This window comes from Falco rusticolus, chromosome 3 (genome assembly GCF_015220075.1).
Source record: "Falco rusticolus isolate bFalRus1 chromosome 3, bFalRus1.pri, whole genome shotgun sequence".
Classification (NCBI taxonomy): Eukaryota; Metazoa; Chordata; class Aves; order Falconiformes; family Falconidae; genus Falco; species Falco rusticolus.
The window spans coordinates 107,424,960-107,449,830 of NC_051189.1; the positions used below are offsets into that span (position 1 = coordinate 107,424,960).

Genomic DNA, 24,871 nt, shown 5'->3' on the forward strand with positions numbered 1-24,871 from the left:
CTTTGTAGAAGCTTTTTGGATCACTTAAAAGATACCATTTGAAGGCAAACATGCAGTTTGAATTGGTGTCTTCACTCAATTTCCTTGCTGTCTTGTATGCGAAGACCATGCAGTCAAGATGTAACTATTGCGCTGGTTCCCAGTCTCAGAAGCAGGCTCTACAGCTTTTATTTTTGGGGCAGGAGGTAGCAGGCATTGGGTTGTTTGCTTGCTTTTTGTTTTAACATTGTTTATTCAGTCTGCTAAATCATTGGAGCTGAAAGTAAGTTCTTAAAAAAAAAAAAAAAAAAAAGAAAGAGATTAAGCCATCCATGGTCTTGACCCATTTCAGAAATCAGATTGTCACTTTAAAGCCAAAAGTTTCAACATTCTGGACAACAACGACAATATTTTACCATGTAACTTTGTCCATTACACTATGAGAAAACAAACTCTTTTTGGCCCTGTTATTCAACAAATATATTGTAATGTTTCTTAATATTAATGAAGAATTTGCTGTAGTTCAAGTAGGTGTATTTAGGTTAATCGGAATGTTTTGGCATTACCCCTAAAGACAAGCAGGTTCCTGCTTTTTTTTTTTTTGTAATTACTATTATTAAACAAGTAGTTGTTCATGAGAATGGAATGAAGCTAACCTTAGCTTACCCAAGAGTCTTAGGGTAAAAAGTAAGGCAGAATTATCTGCCCCACTTCTGTAAAGGTAATTACACAATATGTTTTTCAGTCCATTTGAGAAGTGCCAGGCACACAAATGTTTGTACTAGGCTAATTAAACTACACTAGAGGTAGTTTTGGCAATACAGCGAGGGGAGTAGTGTAGCTAGCTGAGCAACTTTAGCAGAACACATAAGAATTGATTAGTTGGTGTTCTTACTTACTTATCTCAAGACAAAACCATCTTTGCCTATACTATATTGTCTAAGAGTAAATACAGAACGTGGGAGTGTTGCAAATCCAAGATGTCTGAAAGCTCAAAAGAAATATCCAAAATACTGTGTACCATAATTCTAAGTAAAATTCATATAGAATATAGGTGCTTCTTTAGAAATCGTGTGTGTTTTGATTGTAACTGCAAGGAAGTATGTATGCTGGGTATGCTTGGCGGTTTAGTTGGTAAGAGTTGCCCAACTGTGGTTGCGATTTGGCTGATTGCTAAGAGTTGTTTTCAAAATTCAGTATGTGTTCTTCAGCATTTTGATGTTTAAAGTCCATCAATCTAATTGCTTTCCCCTTCCCCCCTTCCCCTCTGTCTTTCAGCAAACGAGGATTCAGTGTCCGATCCTTTGGAACAGGGACTCATGTGAAACTGCCAGGACCAGCACCGGACAAGCCGAATGTTTATGATTTCAAAACAACATATGATCAGATGTACAATGACCTGCTTAGGAAAGACAAAGAACTGTATCCCTGTGGCATGGCCTTTTTAAAAAATCCAATATGGTTCATCCTTGAAAGGTGTAATTCATGATTTGGCATTATGCATTAGGAATATATAGTTGCTTGACTGGCGGTCTTAGAGTGTTTTAAGTCTATAGGAGTTTTTTTTACAACAGGCCTCTAATGCTCCCTTGTAAATTGCTATTGAGTTACAATGCACGCATTCAAAATGCTCTCTTGTAGTGTGTTAACATGTTTAGCTCTTGAATGAAAGCACATTAATACTATCGCAGATTGTCCATTACCTCCACTGCACTGTGGATCGTATTTTCTCAGTGCAAAGACTGTCCCAATAACGGATATGTGAAGAGCGACTACATCGACATTAATGTTGTATTTAGCTCAGACAAACTGACAGGTAAGGTTTACAGTATACTTTCTGTGGGAGAGAGGCTACCTTTCATTAAAGAGCTCACCCTTCTCACTGAGAGTTTCTCGATACATGTTTTGCAAAATCTGTGCACGGAAAAAAAAATAAAAATCCAATAGTATAACAAATGAACATAGGAGAGCCCAGTAACATACTTCAGCCTGAAGAGCAGAGGTGATGAAGGTTATGCACACTACTTAAAACCATGACTAATGTTGAATGGCATGATTTTAGAGCATCTATATTTAAAGTGAATTTATCATTTATTTTTTTAAGAAAACCCACAATCCTACAAAATTGGGGCACTCAGCCTAGATATTCTTTTTTCAGCAAGGCACCTGCTATTTTTTTAAAAAAATTAATGTTAAATATGAGCGAGGGAACTTACCCTAAATAAGGGATTCAATGTGTGCTGAATTTCTGCTTAAAGGATGGAGAGCCCTTTAGAATGAAGTACTGCAGAAATTAATCTTGGTGATGTAATAGAGCAGTCTCTGCACTTTCTAGTGCAGGTTTTTCCTAAAATCTTGGGAGTGGCCATCTGAAAATCCAACAGGAATGTTAACATGGTTTAAATGTCTTAATTGTACTCAAACAGCCCAGTTTTCTTGCATCTGTTTGAAAAAAATGCAGTAAGACTAAACAGGTTGTCAGAGACTAGAAAACAGAACATGGTAGAAACTAGCTTAAGCTCTTACCCAGGGAGCTGGCGAACTCTTAACTTCTTGAAAGATGGCACTACAGTTGTTTGGTAGCACAGATTTTACTATGGCTTACTAGTACTCAGCAAATTCTTTGTTTGCTGACCACGCATAGTAAATTTGAGCTCCCCAAGACCCCAAGTGTGGCAGCTGCTTTTGCACTGGATATTGAAAGGCTTGTATTAAAAAGGGCTGGGCTGTTTGATTTGAAGCTATATAGCACAGTGAGAAAACTGATTAAACACTGGAATACCTTTCTGCATGGTATAGCACACAAATGGTATCCCTTGCAAGGGTGTTGGCTTCCTAAGATCTAATTAGAGGTCCTTTTTGAAAAGAATTCAAAATGTAGGTAATGAATCACATGTGTGATGTACTGGGTGGTTTGGGGTTTTTTTGTCCTTCTGCCTGTAGAGAAAAGGAAAATCTTGCAAACCCATCTCAATGAGGTACGCCATCTCTTGACTGAAAAAGAATTGCTTCAAAAGAAAATTACTTTAATTGAGAAATAATTTTGACAAGCACTAATGACTTGTGATTTCCTTGTTGCATTCTTCATTGCTGCTCTACTGAATAGGGCAGATACAGTAAGATAAAACCAACAGAAAGCCTACCTAGTCCTGTCCCCCCCTTCAGCATATTTTGGGGTTACCATTTTAGTTCTGCTCCACACTGGAGGTGGTTGCTGTGTTCCCCAAATGTATTTGCAGTGTTAGTTAAACCTTTTCTCACAATAAAAGAAAGCAAGTTTAAACAACAGCTGTTGCAGGGGAAATAGAGCAAGAACAAGTGCCTGTACATCTTTGCAGTTTTGATTCTCAGATAATGTAAGTTAAGCTTTTCAGGGCAAAGATTGTCAGCACAGAAAGCAACTCCCTTTCCAGGAATGGGTTTTGAGGGTAAAGACTTTTGCAGTAACCAAAACCAGACCTACTCTTGTCAGAGCTGTGGAGTAGTGGTTTTGTGAACCAGGGTTATGGGGGCTGAGATTTTTTTGGGTGAGCATTACTTCATAGGGGTGGTGATCATGCAAATGTTACCTGCTCAAGGGTGGGAGGGCCTGATCTTCTGATGGCTTTGGAGTGTAATTGGTATGGGGAAACAATAGTGTAGTTCTTCATACGATTTAGCTGCTTGTTCTGTTCTCCAGGAGAGCCTTGCTTCCCTCAGTTAAGCGGATATGACTCTCATCTGTAGCCTTTCCATGTGGTTTGAAATGGTGATTTTTGGGGACAACTGTCTGCTTGTTCCCATGTTCTGGGGGTGGGACACGTGAAATCAGAGTGCTCAGCTTCAGTACTTCCTCGCTTAGTGGTGATGTCCTTCCTCCAGTTCTGTATGCCAACAGGGATCCCAAGCACTACGGACACTGGATACTCAGTGGAATTGTGGCCGTAAGGGACTTAAAATGTTCTCTGGCCAGCCAAGTAAATGACCCCTGTTCAGAAAGTAGGAGTTTCAAACAGAAATTAGCTGCTGCAGTGCTGGACATTGGTCAGAGCAAGGTTAAAAATGTGTTGGAGTGAAAAGATCCATTGAAACTCTTTTTCACTTGTGGAAAGGGGGGGAGCTATCAAAACCCCACTATGCAGAGACTAAGAGCACCTTCATTGCAGTTAATTAGTGAAATAGAAAGCACAAGCTCACATACCTTGAAGGTATATGTTGGAATTTCAGAAGCACAGGAATAAGGGATTAACGGAGCCAGGCATACAGATTTACTTGAGTAGGTGGTTACAGTATATCTAAAATGGAAGTTCTTCAAAGTGAGTTTAAGATGTGGTAGTTAAACCTTATATAAAATAAGTACCCAAATCTACCATAGCACTTTTAGACTATAGCATTTAAATTCCCCGAGTCCTAATAGAGGGCTATGACAAAACCACTTAAGGTTGTTCTGAATGTGGCTTTTGGTTGCTTTTTAAAATGTTACTGTATTGTTTCTAGGACAAAAGTAGAGGGTTCTGCCAATAATTATAGGAGATGTGACCATGGTCTTCAGTACTTCTGTGGGGCTATGTGTGCGTAGTATAGATACACGTTGTTGTATTTGCATTTGTAACCAGACTTGCCCCTTACAGCTGTCTGAAGGGGTTTAAGGTCTTAGTTCTAATTATATAGTGGTGACTTTAAAGATGAAACAAAATTAGAGGAAAACTGGTGAGCCTTGCCTTCAAGTGAACACAAAAACTAGTCAAGGATGAAACTCTCTAAAAGCCAGTTTAAATCTGCAACAGCAGTTGCTTTTATGCCCAGAGGTAGGAACTGTTCAAATGGAAATTTGACCAAAATTCTGCAGCAGTATCTCCTGGGTTCTTTATCAGTATTGGTTAACTCCATGACTTTTGCTTTCCCTTTCTCAACACTGATGTATCCGTGACCCTCAGATGGAAGATACCTGATGATTTCAATATATAGGGGTTTTAATCACGATTTCTAGGCAGCCTGTATCTACTCTGCAAGCTTGGCCTCCTGCTCGGTTTCCTGCTACTTTGACCTCCTCTTTTAATTTGACCTGCTGCCTAACTGTAGATAGGATTCCAGTTTTAGCTCCATCGGTACGTGATGATACAAAATTGGAGGGAGGGGGAGCAGAATATGTCTCAAGAAGTTACTAAAGTTGTGCTTCAGTTAGACAGGAAAATGTTTCAGCAAAAACTGGCTTGGTATGTCTCACTCAGACATCAGGATTCTTTCTGTCAAAAAAAAAGTTATCTAGGTGATTGAGATGCAGGTTTTTTCTCTGTGAATTCTATTATTTAAGCTGGATGGCCATGTGATACTACTTGTGCTATTGCTGATGAGTGATGGGGGTTGGTTGGTTGGTGTTTGCTTTTTTTTAATAGTACCTTTCACATTCAGAGCAAGCGGAACCAGTTTCCTCTGCCGTATACAAACCACTTTGCCAGTAGATATTTGTAGCGTTATGGTCTCCCCAAAGCTGACACTTATCCCTGGTTTATCCCCTAGTCTTCCATCTGCCTAAGAAGATGTGCTCTATGAACTGGTAAGATGCATTACGGTGGGACATCAGTAGAGGGAAATGTGGCTTTGGAGCAGGCATAGGCTTGGGGGACAATGTAGCTGTTCAGAATTGAAGAGGGAAAATGATTCTGAAGCAGGTTCTGTCATGCAGAAGATCTTCACAGGGTCTAGATGAACAAAACTAAAATCTTTTTTTCCCTACAGAAGATGAGGAGGGCCAGAAGAGGTATATTGTTGAACTGAATTGGCTTTGCTGTAAAACTGTGTAGGAGAAAGATTCTGTGCCTTTCCCAAAACTTTCCAGTCCCACTTGAGACAGCATCTCCTGTGCCCATGAAGAAGAATAAGCACAAATTGAATTGGGAATAGCTGAGAAGAGAGGGCATCCAGAAACAGTGAGGCTGTCTCATAGTTTTATATCCAGAAACGTATGAGGCTATGAGGAATAATTTCTCTGTAGGGTGGTGGTGAATTCTTTTGGTGCTAAAATTTTAGTCAGACATCACTGCAGTTAAGTTTTTCTTGCAGGAAAAACTGAATTTCCTGTCTTGCAGTCAAGCTGAGCTTTTCACGGGGCAGTACAATTTGAGTATTAACAGTCATCTCTTCCAGAAGGTTTCCTCTGTTCTCCCTTAACACCAGTACTGGAAGAAAGGAATCAGTTTCTTGTGCAGTGTCTCTCAGCTGTAGTACAAATTTCCTTGGCATCAGCTACAGAACTGATGAACTGCCTGCTGGAATCCTGCATAGTCATCGTAGTGGGAGTGTGTTGCTGGGTTCTTCTCAAGGCAAGAAGTGGAATTGCTTGTTGGACCATGGTCAGACTATCTCGGGGCAATAGGAAGTAATTCTCTATTCAGTCCAAAGTGTGGAGTCAGTAAGAGACTAATATTTTTAAATCTGGGGCTAAAACTGGAAAAGAATTATCCTAACGCACCTCCTGATAAACTAAAATTCTGTAAGTATGCAGCTAGTCCAGGATTACATCTGCCACCTTTTCCCAGTTAGGAGTAGTGCATATTATAAGGATAGTAGTATCTGTTTGTTACAGCCTTGGTCTTAGTTGTTCAGAATTCCTGGATTCACATAGTTGGGTTCTGAGAATTTTTGCTCTTAAGCAAATCAGTTTGCTCTAACATATCTTAACATTGGAGTAAACTGATGTGAAGAAGCCAGTTATTAAGTAGTGGCTTTATTCCATTTTCTTAGTGTGGTAGGTTGGGGAACAGTATGATTTTGACTTCTGATGCAGTTCATCTGGGGCATAAAGCAGAATTTTTTTCTGTACTTCACGTGGCTTAAATTGTGTGATTAATAAGACTTCCCTTCTGTCTGGCTTGGACTTTTGTTTTCTTGGGGGGTGCGTTATCGAATAGTATCTTGGATCTTGCTGCATAGTTGTGTTTTTCAAATTCCAGAAAGTGGCATGTGATAACTGATACCCAGATGATTCACGGCCTGAGCTGATTAGCATGCAGGCATTGACGGGGAAAAGCTGTTAGGAAGAAAAGGTTGGTGGTGACAGGAATATCTTGCTCTAAACCACTTTCCCAGTTTCTTTTGAATGTTGTTCGTTTGCTGCAGAAACTTCTGCCACCTGTGACAAGGCTCTAGGATCCATAATACTTGAGTAGTAATTCCTGACACTTCTGGGTCAATGAACTCCCCTAACACATGGAGCATTTATGTTGGACCACTTTGCTGCAGGCTGTACGAAGCAACCTTGAGTTGCTTGATGGGGAAAGTTACCACTGCATGGGGACACAGGAGGACTAGTGAGAGCTGCAGAGCATCTGCACCCCGCTTTTGGGGGCCATGTAGCTCAGTCTTGGAGTAACTCAGTCAGTTCCACTTCAGGTAAGCTCTTTGTGCATGTGTTTATCTTTTCATTTGGTTTTCTTCATGGATTCTGAACTGATAAATAGTTGTCAGCTTCTGTTCTGAGCTTCCAGTGGCCAGTGGGACAGTTTCTGTATCTCTGTAAACCACTTTGGAAAGTTATGGTTTAGGTGTGTTTGGGGGTTTGGGTTTTTTCTTCTTTTTTTTTTTTCTTTTTTTGAAGACATTGCAAAAGCTAAAAAAGCTATAAAGAAATCATGGCCTGCTGCATGTCAGTGGCAAAACTTCTTTTGAAGGCAGTGCAGCACAAGTCTAGTTTTCTTTCTTAATGTCTTTCAAAGTACTTTAATACTCCTAGAAATAGAGGGAAGGGATGAGGATGGAAAGCAGTGCTTGAACTGGATTTGAACAGTCACACTTCTGTGAATCTGTATGCTTCCAGCCATAAGCTGAATTCCAATCCATTTTTTCCATGAAGGATCTTAAAACCAAAACACTTCACAAAATCTCATATTTATTTTTTTTAGAAGATTTAAAAATCTTCTAAAGGCAGCAGTTTTCAGTACTTTTTAGTTTGGCTCGTTAATCTTAGTTTTGTTCACACTAAAAAGGAAATATTTGTAATTATTCTCTTTAAAAAAGTTAATTAAGAATTTCCTGTGTATTTGAACTTCTGGGACATGGTAGAAAGATTTAGACGGACTCCAGTCTAAATGTTTTTCAGCATATAAAAATCCTCTGCCATCCTGCCTGTCTTCTAGGTAGTCTGTGGAAGGTTTATTTCCTTCACTGGGGTGGGTCCTGAACAGATGCTCTAAAGAATTCTGACTAAAGGATCCTGTCGGAGGCTGATAACTCTTGTAAAATCCATGTAGAATTTGAGTGATTCATCAGCTGGGTTTTAGTCCTAATGTATGAACTCTGTGAATGATCACGTACGTTGGAATCTTTAAGTGTCTTTAAAAGGGCGTTCTTGGAAGTAAAGGTGATGCTTGGATCTAAGACTTCACATATTTGAATGGATGTTAAAAATAGGCTATTTGACTGTCTAGCCAAAATATGTCCCTGCCATCTGCTGGCCTCCTGGGTGCACCGTGTACAGTTAGCGTTGCTTAAATATGTTTTGCTGTGTAAGCAGATCCCAGGGCATTGCCTTTGTTGCTTGTGATACCACCAAAGGAGCTTTCGGAAGCAGCATTGGCAGTAAATGCAGCAAGACGTTCATATTGTTTGCTCTTTGGACAGCTGACTTCTTGGCATGGGTTTTCTTTGTTTGTAGATTGTCATCTTTGTAAGGGGCTTTATATAAGGGTAAGTAAAAAATGTGGCTGCTTCTGCTCTCAGGCGTTGGCTTAAATGCTGCTTGGTCCTCTTCTAATCTGTAGTTGATAAAACTTAAAAGCAGTCCACAGCATAAAAATGAGCTAGCTCTGTTTGATCCCAATTTGGAAACTTCATCCTGGACTTAAATGAGGGGAGGGAAGTGACAGTGAACTGCTGTTTCTTGCCTTGAAGGGGTTACCTCAGTTTAACACAAAACAACTTCTGTGCCAATGTAAGGGATGTTTATACTTTTTTTTTTTTTGTTCCCTCCCTTGTATTGCTTCTAAAACAATTTCCATCATCAGGATAGTGACTGAAGGCATATTTCCATGCAGTTTGCAAATACACATTACTCCTTGTCCTTTGGGTTTTTTTTTTTTTCCCCCCAGAGCATTTTATCTTGAAGCATTTTCTACTTAAACTCTGCATATGGAGTATTAGTGTCATGTCTGTCACCTTTTAAAATGGTAGAGCTTTTAGGTATAAATCACATCTATTTCCATTTAGGCAAAGTTAGCAGTCTCTTGTTTCCACATTAGTTCTTACTAAAGTTCCAAGTATCTCTGTCTAATTGTATCTCGTGAAATCATAGCTTCTTTACTAAACCTTTACTAAAACATCCTTTACTTTATTTACTACCTTCACTAAAGCATCTAGAAACTTGCAGCAAAGCCAACAGCTTAAGTTACAGAACATAGTTTAGAAAAAAACTCCTGTGAAGAAAGACATTTCATTACTGGGAAGAAATAAATCTTCATAGTTTCAGCAACTAATTTTGATGCTTTTAACTTTAGAGTGAACAAGTTATGTTCATGTAAGACCTTGTAACACTTGTAGGTGTGGAAGAGCAAGTGGAAGTTTGATGCTTCATCATTTTTGTTTAATGATTCTGATCTTAAAAATGTCTCAATACTGCCAAAGGTACAAATCATAGAAACTGAGTGAACTGTGCCACGTTTTTCTGATAATCTACATCTGAGATAGCTTATATGTCACCCACTTCCATGAAGCCTTTTGGAAACTCACGTGTGTGTAGCTTGCCCCATGTCCAGATACCATGGCATAAACCATCTTTCAGCTACTTACAGGAGCGTTCTGAAAACTTCTAGCAGATAGAAATGAAAGATTGTTCGGAAACTTTGGATGCATTTGGAAACGTGATCAATAACCCACATCTTAATAGAAGGAAGATCAGAAAAATGTGAAAGGTAAGAGAAATCTGAGTAAGATGGCCGTTGTTACCATTTGATACTGGTTGTACTCCTTGTACTCTTGGAGTTCACAAGAGCGTGTGCAAGCATGTGCTTCAAGCATTGGCAGGATTATTTAGATGACTGTTTTGTGAAGAATAGCGTATATTCTTCTATGCATTTCAGATATTAATTGTTCTGGTGCCTGGGGATCCAGGTGCCAGATTTATTCAACTAAAGTAAATATAGCAAGGTTTCAGCAATGGACCAACATATAAAGGAGTATTTAGCAGTGCAAATTGGAAGTCTAGCAGGGGAATGGCAGGAGAGGCGTGTGCCAGTTTCTCACTTGCCATCAGTGGAAGCAAGTTGGCTGACAGAACTGTATTTATAAAATCCCACTCGATACAGAGAATAATTGCTGGCATGGAATTCTTGATGGAAGATCTTGCTCACGTATGCTGCTGGTGTACATGCAAGAAGTGTCTGAAGGGCTTCATGTCCCAGATACAGCTCCGTCAGCCCTGAGAAATTCATATACATGAGAGCTCTTTTAAAGAAAAAAAAAAATCTGCAATAAACTTCTGAGAGAAAGTCAACAAAAGAGGGAATTAAATGCATATTTCTATTTGGTTTAGATGATTACCTTTCCCAAACGTGATGCTGCTACTTAAAGGGGTACTTATTTTTGACTGATTTGATGCAAGGTAGTGAAAGTAGCATTAAAATCAGAAGTAGTATTAATTACTGAAGTCTCTTTTGAGGATGTAGGGAGGAAATTCAGGCTGTCTTGCTGCCATATACTTCTAATTGGCACAGCATAGCTATCATTTCAGGAAAAAGCCCAAAGTCATGAAAGGACTGCATTTTCAGAAGGTGGGGTGTGGCTGAGGGGAAGATGTTCTAGCTTTGTTGCTACCCAGTGACAGAACTGGCAGCCTTCAGCATCTTTAGGATTTAATGCAAGAACAGAGACATACTAATGACCAGTGTGAGAAGGTCTTGTGAGAAGCTTTTACCCAAGGCACACGAGTTTCGTGTATTATGCTTTGCAAAATTAGTTGTTACTCAGGCTGTGGATTACCCACATCCCTCTATTCTTCAGTATCCTGTTTGTAGCGTTGCACTAAGGAATGTTGACTGCAGACCTCATCCAGCATGCTTCTTGCTCTGCTTGCTGCCGTTTAAAAGTGCTCCTGCTGTCTTTATGAATGTGTTCTCAGGTTTCCCAAATGTGTTAAATGAAATGGCTTAATTGATTGAAGTTCTTTAATGCTTGTGTTTTGCTTTATCCGAGTTACTCTATCCAGCTGTAATTCCATTTAGTGGAAAATTACCTGTGAGTTTTGCAGTACAAAGCAATGACAACAGCGGAAACCAATTTGAAAATGGTTGTTGCAAACCCTGTTTGTCTGAGACGTTAAATGGAATGACTAATGTGTTTTCTCAGACCTCTCTCCTCACAGCTACCTCAAAGTACTTCCCCCTGCCCAGCCCTATGATATTTGTTGCTCATCTGAAATCTGCCACTTGTTGCTAAACCTGAGAAGAGCATCCAAAAGTAATGTGTGATACTTACACCCCCCTGAAGTAATGTATGATACTTACAACCCCCCCGAAGTAATGTGTAGTACTTACAAACCCTCTTGCTTGCCTGCTACTCCTGATAATGATTTCTATATTCCTTTATTACACGTCCATGTCACGTACTGGACTTACCAGTGGGTTTGAGCTGTCTTGCCAAGTGGCCAAGACGCTGTAGATTCCAGCAATCAAAATCAAGCTCCTCTTGAAGTACACACTTGGATGAAGTGCGTAGTCAGCTGTTTGGTGGCAGGGTCAAACATGCCACATCTTTGAAGTCATCTTGTTGTATTCTGCCTCTGGTATCCTTGTCTTCCTGGTAGTCCCTTTGGTATGCCTGTGGCAGCCCTTCTCCTGCTCTTTGGCAGTGGACTTCACTATTGCTCCTGTTCTTTTCCCCCTTGACAGCTTGTATCTGTCCAGTTTCATCCTCAAATATAGTTTTAGCTGTTCAACACCAACAAGTCATTCTGGCACTTGAGCTCTAGGCTAACCTAAAGATTTTTCCTTATTTTGGTCATGGGTGGGTATGTCGCCCTCAGCTTTAGGGCTCAGCCAGGCTTGGGGAACGAGCATGGCTAGCTTGTGTTTGGGCCAACTGCTGTCAGCATGCTCGGGTGGATTTTATCTGTGCAGCTTAGAAATGCTGCGTGTAGTTGGCCTTAGCAATGAAAACCAAGCGACACTTCAATTCTTTGCAAGTCTTTAATGCAGACACAAATGTTATCAGCAATGTTATTTAACCCAAATTAGTATTTTTGTGATATTTTGGGGTGGCATATTGTCAGTGTTGAGATTATAACTAAGTTACACAGTGTCACAAAAAACTTGTGAACAAGCTCTGGTTTGTACTAAAAACACACAATTTCAATTCCAAACGAAAGGCAGTTTGCACTCTGGATGTGGAATGTAGGCAGTTCTTACTTTCCAAGCAACTGCAATTACAACTGCAAATTTGTAGTGTTGGTGCCCATTTATAGTCTTTTATTCCCTGTAAAAGGAACTGATTCTGAAGGTGGAAGAAGGTTCAGGCAGTCTTGCCCCCCCCCCCCCCCCAATTCCTTTATAGAAATGTCTAGTTCCTAGGCATTTTGCCAAGCAGGGTTTAATACAATGCATCTTCTGTTTATAATGCAGATACTAACAAATAAATTAAGATGATACGGAAAAGAGACCTGCAGATGCCATTCATACTAGCGTGAGAAATGTTCTGCTCTGCTGCTGTGTTTTCACAAAGAAGAATTGCAGTATTCGAATATGATAACAGCTGCACCAAAATGAATAATCAGCATGTCAGATTTGTTGGAAGATGTCGAAGCTCTGGGTGCCAGTTATTACTTTAAAGAGTATTTTTTCCCCTTCAAAAGCATATACGTTTTAGCAAATATAGTTTGCCCAATTATGTTTAATAAATTGGTCTCTAGTTAATTCTAGATGACTATAATGTATATACGCCAAAACTTTCCACTCCAGCCACATGTGAGTTTGTTTCACCTGGGAGTTAAAATGAAACTTACTGAATGCTTTGATTGGTGAGAGATCATTTTCCTTTTATCGTACAGGATTTAAACTTAAGTAGGTCAATATACTGCTATATAAATTGTATAAGGCAACACTTAGGTAAGTGTAGTCATCTGCAGACTTGTCATCTTGATGGGACCTGGTTGGATCCCCTTATGCCAAGAGGAGAGAAAAGAGTGTTTTAGATGGTGGGTTTTTGTGGGGGGGGTGGAAGAATTAAAACAGAGTAGCTATACTACAGATGTACCAGATTCATTTTCACCGACTGAAGCAAGACTTTCTGCCTTGGTGACCTTAGATGTAGAAGTTTACGTACAGCCTTCTAAACCTGCATGATTGAATGCATCTAAATTTCTTCTCAAGGTATGAAAAATACTTCTGAAAGTAGATTGTCTAGGTGCAACGATGCCACCGCTAAAACGCAGCTCTGTAAGCAGTAGTGGTAAGAAACAAAAACAAAGAAGCCTTTGTCTTAAAATGCAGTATCGTATACTAAAGCATCTTGGTGTAAAGAAGTAGGCATGAAATGAAGTTTCATTTCTTACCTGGTGCTTGGTATCTGGGTGGTGGTTTACAAATTTTGAGATACCCGGTCTTCTATAAATAGGCAGTTTAGATGGCCGAAGGTGATGGGCATTCCTGTCCGTCTGTTTCTGAATATCAAGCTCTGAGGTTGAACTACTGTTACAATCTCCCTGCTGAATTAACGGAGCGTTCTGACTGCAGTTGGGCGCTGAGCTCTGCGGAACCGTAATTGAGTAGGAAACAGAACTCATCTGGTGATGTCCAACTCTGATTTTAGCCCGTCCCGTTTTCCCAAATTTCTCACTCAGAATTCTGCAATCTTGTTGTATCTCCAAACTGAGAGGGTAGGTGGAAGCCCCATCATCCTAGTTACTGGGGGGAAAAACCTCACCATTAACAGGATGTGTTCCCAAAGAAGTTAATAGCTGTTCTTGATTCCTACTGCTGTGGGAGAGGAGCAGTGATCCTGTACTGTAGACACATTCAAATCTGTCAACTGTTGTGCAGTGTTGTACCTCTTTCAACTTTTAACTGTTTGATCTTGGGATTTATCAAAGCCTCCTGGTTTGTTTTTTTTTCTTTACTGATCTGTTGCTTTTTGTCAACCTCAAGTACAGGTTCTCTAGACATATTCCATAATAATTTCTGTGTGGACTAGTTGCTTTCTGTACCCTGTATCTTGCTATATGCTTTGTGCCCTAACAAGAGTATCTGTTTTTATTTAATGCCAATAAAACTTGGTTTTCTTAAGTAATTTTCTATAAGCCTGTTTGGTGATAAACGCTCAAGTTGCAGCCAGTACATTATTTTGTAAGCTTGTTTTCTCTTTCTAAGCTTTCTTCTTGCTGTCCTCTTGCACTTCTATTTGAGAAGTGTATTTGACAAAAAAAACCATTGAGGTCTGAAAGGGATGGAAGGTCTAAAATGGCATTTGGTGTGACATATAGATAGCACTGCATATTGGAGGGGAGGGGGACTTGTTAGTGGGAAGTCAAATCTGATGCTGCTATTTTAATGCAGATTTAGTACTCTTTCAGGTGCTGGCAGTCCACTTTAATATTGATGTATTGGGGAAATTAGTCTCAGTGTGGAGGTCTTTGGGGAATATGCTGCATTTTATCCAGGAGCTATTTAAAAAAAAAAAAAAAGTGTACTCTATCCCTGCAGAGAAACTCCATGTTGCTTTCCTACTAGATTCCCTTTAATTCTTTGTAGACAATTTATTCTAAAGAGTGTCTTTAATTTCCTAAAAAGCTGGCTTCTGAAGTAGAACTTGGAATAACCGCAGTTCTCAAACATGGTGAAACAGGAGAATGAGTGTGGTGGTAACAGGCGTAGATGGGGAGATAGCGCTAACATTGAAGTCATTAAAAAAAATAATTACACCATGAGTGATTTTTTTGTATAACTGCATGAGCATATTCAGTACAACTTTAACAGTTACAAAAAGACAGACGGGACCCTGGAAAACCTAGTTAGGCGAGAGTGTAAATGTGCAAGAGTGGGTTGGGGTTTGTTGGGGGGTTTTTTTTGTTAATTTTCATTGGAATAACATGTAGCATCCATAGGAGAAGCTTCTGTTGTTGTCATCCAAAGTCTGCCTATTGCTTCTTTAGAATATGTTTTACTCGGCTGACCTCTGACAGAGATAATCATCACACAGTGTTAAGGGGCTAACTGATGTTAGAATAAGCCACGTGCATTTTTATTTCTGCCCCCCCTAGATTATTTTTTTCTTGATGAATCTCCCATAATAGTTTTCACAAAATGTTAGCCAGAAATATCTTTCAGGTTTATAAGGATGCGGTTTCCTAACAAAACCAGTCTACATTTTATTGAATTTCATAGCCTGGTTACCACCAAACCTTCGCAACTCTGTTCAGCTGCACAAGAAACATTATCGGCAAAACAGTAAGTTGGACATTTTGAAAGCAAAGCAGTTGTTACGGTTATCTTTTGACATGGGAGTGGTGTATATGGACATTGAAAAATAGTATTTTGGGGTAGAGAATTTTTTTTTCTTTTAATTTTGACCTTATTTTAGGCTTTCTGACATATAGTGCGGGTTTGGGAGATGAGAGCAAGGAATTCTAATCATAACGTGTGAAGATAATTATGAGGATATACTGAACAAGAAAACACTTCTGCTTCTGAGGATTATCTACATTAATCTGGGGCTGTTCTCCCATATGCCAGTTTCACTTTACCAAAAGCTTCTCTTCGCAGTTTCTACCCAGGCTTACTCGTGCTTTGCAAAGTGGATCTGTTAAACAGTTACTTTAGGGCAGCAGTGGAAGGTGGGTAAAACCAGCAAACGGGCTCAGTTCTGTAAAGCTTCTGGAAATTACTAGTGTTTGGGGAGACTAGTTTATGCAGTATCTTGAATTGAAATTGCTTTCAATAGAGGCTTTCGGAGAGGACTTGCCAAACACAGAAACATCTGGGGATTTTAGAACTTCTGAGCTGCCTGGGAGGATGGCAGAGGCGTTTAGAGAGGATGTTGTGGACCACCGGTATCTTCTTTGTTATAGTTGCCACAGAGTGGCTCCCTGTGCCTGTCCTTTTGTCATGTAATATTGGCCAGAGGTTTTGAAGCAAACACTCGCACAGAAGGACATTTGCAAAAGCAAATGCTAAATGAGAGGGAGAGAGAAGAGAGAATGCATCGGTATCGCTGGCTGGTGTTCAGGCAGGTGGTAGAATCTGCTTGGTCTTGCTTTGTCCGTGAGCTGGGTTTATGAACGAAACCGGACTGGTGGCTGTGTTGGCTGCTTGTAACAGTCGCTGCTGGCTGTGCTGTGCTGGAGAAGCGGGGAAGAGACTGCTGTCTCACTATAGGCGTCGTTCAGCGAGTGCTCATCGCTCAAATACCCTCTGGTCCTGTCGGTGAGCAAATTGCTGATAAAGGGATTAGAGGGGTAAAGTATGGTTAGCCGCGCGTGTCGGGCAGCGACCGATGGAGTGGGTGGTGAAAGGTGTTTCTGGTGTCTGTGACGGCAGTTGGAGGCTTGGGTAGGAGAAGCTATGAAACTTCAGGGGTTTAATATAAACACACAGAGGGATAACTTTTTTAAAATATGTCTTTATCTTCATCGATACCTTGTTAAAGGATATCCCTGAGTAAATGGAGGGAATGCAGAACCAGGAAGGAGAAATAGTTTGGTATAGCTGTCACCGTAAGAATGAGCAACAATGCTGTGTCTTGGAAAAACTCAACTTGTATCGCAACATCTCCTTTTTATATCAAGCCTTTCCAGTACTGCGTTGTCGTGCATAAACTTTATTATATTGTGGATCTGTTTAGTGTAGTTATTCTAATAAAGGTGTTATCCGAATTGGACTCGCTGTAAAAATGGGATGGATTTACTATACCAAGAGATTGCCGTAGATGAAGGCCTCTTAGATAAATGTATATGTTTTGTTGACTTCTCGAGCATGGTATAGTGTTGAGAAGGCTGCTATGGCCAGACGACATGACAGCACTGAAAGCCAGGTGCAAATTTTGTGAGTGCCCTCTGAAGAAGTGACTACTGAAAAGAAAGAGTAGAGATGCACAGGGTAGAGAGCATGGAGGTGGGATCTGTTGGAAGGAAAGCAGAGTCTCAATTTACATGATTCAACATCTGGCAGTATAGTGGAAACCATTAATAAGTCAGATTATCTTTGCATTTGCCTGCGCTCACAAAGAGAAGGAAGCTGGGTTATGATTATGCCCTGAAAGCAATCATGCTGATCACATCCCCCTGCTTGCTGAAAAGATGGTATGCGGGGGTTTTTTCAGGTGAAAAAGACTTCAGACAACCAAATATGAGAGTGTCATGAATCTTAACTGCTTATTTCAGTCTCCTTTTATAGGCAGATGGACCCTTGGAAAAAAAAAATAGCAGTAAGTTGGCAGCAGAAAGCTCGACTGTGTGAAGCAGAAAGCTTGACTGTGTGGGTTTTTGGAATATGCGTAATTCTGTCTCCAAGCTCAGTCAGGAAAGCTAGGGGACAGATGCCAGCAACATTTTATCCTAGAAAGGGGAAAAAAAAACCCAAACCCACAACCGAAAAAGTGTGTGGGATGTTGTGGATTTTTTTTTTTCTCCCCCCCTTGAACTGCATGATGTAGAAACAAGGGCTACAGAGCCCAGAAAGGACTCGCCTTCAAACAGAACAAAGCAACACACCCAGATGTTTACAAGTGTTTGGGAAATGGCTGGTGCAGTCATTTTCCTGCTTTGCAAATAATGAGCGGTCTGAAATGGCTACACTGAAGTGGATTTTTTTTTTTTCCATGTATGACAAACCCAAGGGGAGTTTACAGGGGTGCTGTGAGGAAGTGGTGGGTGCTGGAGCACGAGAGCTGCTTGTGAGAGAGCTTTGTGCTATGAAAGGCAATTCTTTAATTATAGAAGGAGAAATCTTTGGGGAAAGAGGAGTGGTGAAAGGCTTGGGGGGGTGTGGAGTGAGGGTGACCTGAAGAAAAGAAATGCAGTATAAGTTGGCGGAGAGAGAATTGACAACATACATGTGTGATAAACAACATATCATCCCATTTGTGATTCAAAATTGAAATTTTCTTTAGTCAAGTAAAGTGCAGTGATGCAGACACAGAAGAGAACTGAACATATTTCCCATATAAAGTAGAGTCTTACAGGTGGAAAGATGGGTTTAATTTTTAATAAGCTTAAACATCTGGAAGTCTTAAAAGCTTTGGAGGCTGTTTGCTTGAAAAATGTTTGAGGGCACTTTGAAGCGTATAGATTAGCAGGTGGAGCTGGGGCTACGCAGAGCAGCAGAACTTGAGATACCAGAGGGCAACTGCGAAAAGGTAGCCAGAAAATTGCTGGTCTTTTGGTACGAAAGATTAGGACCATTCTCTGAAAAGAATTAAAATAGCTGCTAGGTATGTACACGTACACGACCTTTTCAACAAGCAAATAAGCCAAGGCAACCTCTTACGTACTTGCTACTAATGATGGAATTTTTTTGCTTGGGATCCTGCTGTTATCTCAAGGACTGTTATCCTTACTGCTATTTTACTTTAAAAATATATACTTAGATGGCTAAAAATACTGCTGCCTCAACGCAAAGGAGAGATGCATCAGTTTGCAGGCTTTCTTGATGAAAACCTTTCCTGGTATTCCTAACCTACCCATAAAACTTTGCCTTCTGACGGAGTTTGGGTTTAGTCGGGCAAGCAGGTTCATGTGACAGTCAACCCTGGCGTGCCCCTAGTGAAACTGCACGTCCCAGAAGGCTGAGAAGACGGTGGGATTAGTGAATCCTGAAAGGGGGGATGCAGGATGTAAATTTGAGCCTCGGGGTTACAGTTACCAGCATTAAATATAGCTGCCGAGCAGCATAACGCGTCCCTTTCACACAGCCACCGAAGCTGTGACAGGCATAAAGTCAGTGTTTTTCTTCATTCCCCTTTATATATCTTGGGGATATTTTTAAGGGATTATGCTTCTGTGATTTACTTTGGAAGCTCAGTTGCGTAAACGTGAGGCTGGAGGAGGACTTTGTGCAGATGTGCAGCTGACACCAGGCACACCATAGAACTGCGAGCCCCCTGGAGCCGGGGGCAGTGACTTCGGGGAATGTAGGACACCCTGCTCAACCAAAGGGCTAAGTCTGTATCTTCTAAGCGTTATGGATATAAAAATAGTTGCCCAAGAAAAGTTGTCCTTCTGAAGAACCCTGCTCTTGAGGGCCTTTAAAGCTGTCTCTGCCATTGTACTAATGACAACACCAGGTCTCTGAAAACCACAAGCTGCACGAATTACCCTGATGGGGGTCGTGCTGCCACGTTAGGAGTCTATTTAGTGGTCACTGATCTTTATATTTGCAAGCAGAAAGAGTCTTATTTTGAAGGTACAGTAATAATTTAACTTGTACTGGTCATTTGCTCAAAAACATGACTTTTCTTAAAGTAAAGGTACTTAACTCAAGCAACTTCAGATACACACAGAATGGGATTTTACACATGTTGGACAGAAATAAGAGAATCAAGCCACGACCAGAAAGATTCCAGAACTGCAAAGATGTTTTTGATTTGATCCTAACGTGTGAAGAAAGAGTCTATGATCAAGTAGTAGAAGGTAAGGACCTTGACCAAGTTAACTTAAGTGCTGCTTCCCTCCCCCCACCCCTGCACCCCCCCTCCTTTCTGGAGTCCTTCACAAACCTGGGAACATCTCTGTCCCCTCTGACTCCTGCCGCTGGCACACCAGCAGGGCCCAGAACTCACGGTCCGTGGACGTGGACCTTATTCAGCCATCACTTGTCTGGTACATACTTCTGAAAGATGCTGGTGTTGGCAGCTACGCAGAATGTGTACGTAGAGCAGTTTTAAGGGCTGACAAAAGGAGATAGCAAGCATTTGGAGAAACTCACATCCATGCTGGGTTTGGAAATGCTTACGGATCTAGAAAACCAGCAAGTGGCATGTGATAAGCGTTTTGTCACCCTGGGTTGATGGAGCAGCTAAGCTGTCTTCCTATACAGTTTCCCTTCCCAAGATGTCCCGTGACCTACCAAGCAGTTTATCCACAATAAATACCTCCTGTACAGGTGGAGAAACTGTTCTTGAGCGTGGTTAACACTCTGCAAACGTGCTACAGCTTTGCCCTTAAATGAGTCAAAGTGGGATGTGCCAGAAGAATCTCAGTTGGGGACCGGGTTGTGCACGAGCACCGTGCAGCAGCGCTTGGTGTGAGCTCCCTGCCAGTCGTGGGGTTTCAGCAGTGACTCAGCTCCTGGGCTGAGAACCCACAGGCTTATGTGGAGTTTAAAGTGTTTCCTTTCCTTTCAAAGACCAGCCAACTGTCTTAGTGTCATGCTCATTCTTTAAAAGGCTGGTGCCTTGCCTTTTTTGATCCTCGGTGGTCATGTCACGAACAATACAGAACACGATACGTTGGGGCTTCTGTGAGCTGAGCAATTAGTGTTCTGAACATTTGAGTGAAGCGTTTGGAAACGTGTTGGTAAGTTCTAAGAGCAGCTGCGCTGGTACTTGAATGGAGCGTCAAGTTCAGCATGTCTCCCATAGAAAGCAGCTTGCACGCTGATGCCGTAGGTGGGTATCCTGAGGAAGGGAGATGAAGAGCAACCACTTGCTGATTTTCCAGTTGTGCATCTCTAGCGTCATGGTAACGCCCTTCATAACTGACCAGTGAAAGGAAGAAGGCTGGAGTGCTCCCACGTGGCTCTAGATGTGAAAGATTTTAAAACGGAGGCCTCAACAAATTTGCCAAAACGAAGTTGCTGAACGGTGTTAGGACAGAACAACTTGTAGCTTAAGAAGCTTAGAGAGGCGTAACAATAATACATGGATAGATTAGTAGGAGAATTACATCTTATTTTTCCCCTTTCACCCCCCGTTAATAAGCAGAACATATGAAAGCTAAAATTGTCTAATGTGACTGTCAGCGCTCAACTTGTAGGAGTTCACCGTGCAGTTTGATTGTCAGTGTTGGATGGACAGTCCTTTTTTCTAAAGAATGGGCAATTAAAATTCTCCAGGTGAGGAAGCCCAAAATCATTCTTGACTTTCAAGAATCTTGATCTCTATCTTTAAAGACTGTCAGAGGAAAGGTGAGCAGTAACTTCTCTTGATCAAGATAAACTGTCATTACCCTTCTACAGAACTGGATTCTTTTGTTCTGAAAATCCATCTCTTCATTTTGAAATAAGAGGGACTCTTGTTAAAGACAATATGAAATAAACTATTTTGCAAAAACAAGTTTGGAGAAAGCAGAGGCGGACAGTGTTCATGTATTTTTAAAATCTTATGAATACTCTGTATAAAACATGATACCATTCCACCCAAAGTGTTGCTGTTACGTGTGTTTTGTTTTCAAATAGATTTAAATTCCAGAGAGCAGGAGACATGTCAACCAGTACATGTGATCAATGTGGACATTCAGGATAACCATGAGGAGGCAACCCTGGGTGCTTTCCTTATCTGTGAGCTCTGCCAGTGTGTAAGTAGCGAGGGCTCCTCACCTGTGGGTACCTTGCACCCAGTGACTGCACAGGGGTTGGGGGTTGCTTAGTCCTTCTTAAAGGTGCTGCCTATTGCAAAAATTGTTCTGGTAAAATCCGTGTCGAGAGACGAAAATTTCCAAATTCTTCCGGTTACCTGTGGAGCTGTTGTGCAAGTGGGTGACTTGCTACTGAGTTTGTGGTTTGCGAAGCGGACTCTGCATTTGCATTCAAAACCAGCGCGTTGATAGCTTGCATAAAAATCAGTATTGCAAAGCACTGCACGTAACCATTACCCGCGTGGAGCCCACACTCCAAACACTTGGGTTTTGGCAAAGCCCTCTATTTCCAAAGCAGTTGTAATAACGTGGGTTTTAAACATCAGGGTTGCATTCTGAATCACGATATACTGGCAAAACATCCCATGTAGGTGTGTTTTGTAGGACCACCCTGTTGCGTGTATGATGGGGAAGAAAAAAAATTATGTTTCTGTCATCTGTAACTGGGGACCTAGCTTGTGAGGCTGAAATTGGTGCACTCCAACCAGTCGCTGTAACTGTCGAGACAACAGGGAAAGGGTCCCTGGCTTTTACAGTGCACAGGTTGATGAGTTTATAGAACCATTTACGCTGGAAAAGACCTTAAAGAGCCTCAAGTCCGACTGTTAACCCAGCACTGCCAAGCCCACCAGTTCAGCTATTCCAGCGTGGCGATGGGCTGGTTTTTCACTCCAGACAGTGTCATCTATTCTGGTCTTAACTCCTTTCCAGATTCAAAAAGCCTAAGAGGGTTCAAGGACTTGAACTTGTAGCCATCTGCTCAGTGTGCTTGTAACTATTCTGAAGCTTCCATTTGCTACCCAGTGAGGATGGATGTTACCTACTCAACAAAGTACTAGTTAACTGCTGGTTCAGTGGGTTGGAGAAGGAAGGTCGTGCAGATAAATGTGATGCTGAATGTTTGGGAATACTGGGAACCTCAGTAAAGCACCCGGCGCTGCACTGCTTGGTGCAGCCTGCTGGTTTAGATGGCACAGGGAGCCAAAAGCATGGAATTATTACAGTTTTCTAAACTACATCATGTCCTTGGAGTCCGGTTGCTTAGTATTTTTTCTCTTCTAGATACAGCACACAGAAGACATGGAAAATGAAATAGATGAGCTGTTACAGGAATTTGAAGAGAAAAGTGGAAGGACTTTTCTTCATACTGTCTGCTTTTATTAAAGCACTTCTGTCTCTTAGGCCTTAATACAGATGAGGGAAGCATGTGTTTAAAACTGATTATACTGTATTTTCCTGGAAAATGAATATTGATCATTTTTTGTTTGTTTGTTTAAAACCTCCTTTTCAATGTCTTTTTTTGTTTTGTTTCAGGTATTCTGTCACAGGTAGGCAGAGATACTGGTTGGGGTTGTACATATGAGATGATAAAAAGTATACACAAAGGCCACCTATTTAAAAATGAAAACCAAGGGTTTTTTTAAATCCTACTTTAATTATTGCAAGTAGGTTTTTAATTATAAAGAGAATGTTTCTTGAATTTAAGTTTATAATGTATTTTTCCAGCTTACAAATTTATTTTATTTCCGTTGTGCTTTTTTTTTTATTATTATTTTGATGTGACAGAATGGCTGAACTATGTGAGGATGTGAATGGAACAATGAAAAAACGAGTATCTGTATATTGTTAGATATAAAGTTGGAAGCATCCAATAAAAGTTAAAAACCTGTAAGTTTGTCTTGTCTTCAAGATAGAAGCCAAGCAGGTGTGACTGTCCTCTGCGAGGTAAAGCACAAAGTATCTGCAGTAGCACAAGAATGCTTGTTCCTCCAGCGCAGCTCGGAGAGGATGGTGACAGCAAGAAGACCTTGATAGGAATTAAAAGGCCTGGTCCGCGCCCCTTGTTCGGAGAGACGATATAATGCTGTGTGTTTGGGCAGCTCGTAATGATTTTTGATCGCTAAAGTGAACTGCTTTTCTGTGTCAGGGCATCTGCTGGGAAATCTTTTGGGATCTTCGTGGCTTTTTGAGTTGTCATGTGTGAGATTAGTACGACTGCAAGGCTGTAACTAGCAGTCGGGGCCAGTTGTATGTTCGCTTTCTATAAGGAAAATGGGGAGAAAGAGCAAACACTGCTGGCAACAGAAATGGTTTCAAGTTTGGTGTGGGTTTTTTTCAACTGAAGTATCGTTTGAATAGAAGCATTTTCCTCCCATACAGAAATAGTGAACGTGCTTGAGTGGCTCAGAATCCAGAAACGGAGTATCTGTATACAAGCAAAGCAAAACCTCAGACTTCTATTTGTTCAAACTGATAAAAGTGAAAACTAAATTATTAGACGTTCAAAATGTGAATGTTAAATGTCTTGCTGCTTGCAGGCAAGAGAAGATCTTAAGTTGTGGTGTTAAAGGAACCTGTAAGTGATTTGGAGCAAATGAGGTCTTTGTGCTCTTTAATACTTGGATATGGGAAAACATCATCATGCTGAAAGTGGAGTAGCATGAAAAGGGTTTGAGCTCTTGGCTGCTCTCTCGTTCTGTCACTGACCTCTGACAGCACACATAAATCACCTAATTTTCCTTAACTTTGTTTTGCACATGCAGAAAGTTAGTGTTAAGTGCTTTCTCTTAATTCAGGGTGATGTTACCCATCTATGCTGTGTATGTGGTCAGTCATGGGGCGATGCTACTTAACCTCTTCCCCTGAACACGCTCATGTATGTTAAGACGTCTGCTTCACACCTGAAAACTGCAAGTCCTTCTCGGAAACTACTTCTTTGTAGTTGCAGATCTTGAAGTCTTGTTGAGTCAGGCCCCCAAAGAAATCCTGTACCTCTCTACTCTTGGGATCTGGGGGTTGGCTTCAACTGCCTTGTGGGAGAACTTAGACCTCTGCCAGCTCAGCCCATGTCCTGGACAGTGTCCAACTGGGTCACTGCGTCAGACTCGGGTCCCAGGGATGTTTAATATCCCTGGATTACCTGTGCTGGGTTTTTTGTCTTGTTAAAAATGTTTAAAGCAAAAATTTTGCGGAGAAATGAATGAATGGATCAGGACAGTTAGGGGATGGGGAGGTCAAGCAGTGAGGTTTGCAGGGTGTCTGTTTTCTACTTGGCTTGTCCTGTCCCATTTTGTTTCTGGAGACTGTATTTGAAGGATTTCATTCAGCCTCTGCTGCTTCTGCTCATTTGTCTGCCTGATACCATTGCTTGTTACCATGGGGATATTTACAGCCAAAGGAAGATGATGATTCTATAAGGACTGAACTGCTTTAGTTGATGTCTTTAAAAAGACATTTCAAGCAAGCACAGTGCTGAGTATTTTGAGCAGTTTTCCTTTCCTGTGCTGTGTCGGTACTGAAGTCTACTCTCTGGCAAGGTGAAACTTGGACGGTGTTTGAAAATGTTTTCTGCTTTCAACTTAA

The 24,871-nt window shown here is 41.0% G+C and overlaps 1 protein-coding gene across 1 annotated transcript in view; it reads left to right on the plus strand.

Moving 5' to 3' along the window:
• The window catches only part of SSU72 (SSU72 homolog, RNA polymerase II CTD phosphatase), a 29,196-nt gene extending 6,016 nt beyond the window's left edge, over positions 1 to 23,180 (plus strand). The window contains exons 2-5 of the mRNA XM_037378712.1: positions 1,258 to 1,401; positions 19,425 to 19,564; positions 21,330 to 21,448; positions 22,571 to 23,180. Of these exons, the coding sequence (XP_037234609.1) occupies positions 1,258 to 1,401; positions 19,425 to 19,564; positions 21,330 to 21,448; positions 22,571 to 22,672 (505 nt within the window). The 3' untranslated portion in view covers positions 22,673 to 23,180. The remainder of the gene's footprint in view (positions 1 to 1,257; positions 1,402 to 19,424; positions 19,565 to 21,329; positions 21,449 to 22,570) is intronic.
• The last annotated feature ends 1,691 nt before the right edge of the window (positions 23,181 to 24,871 follow it).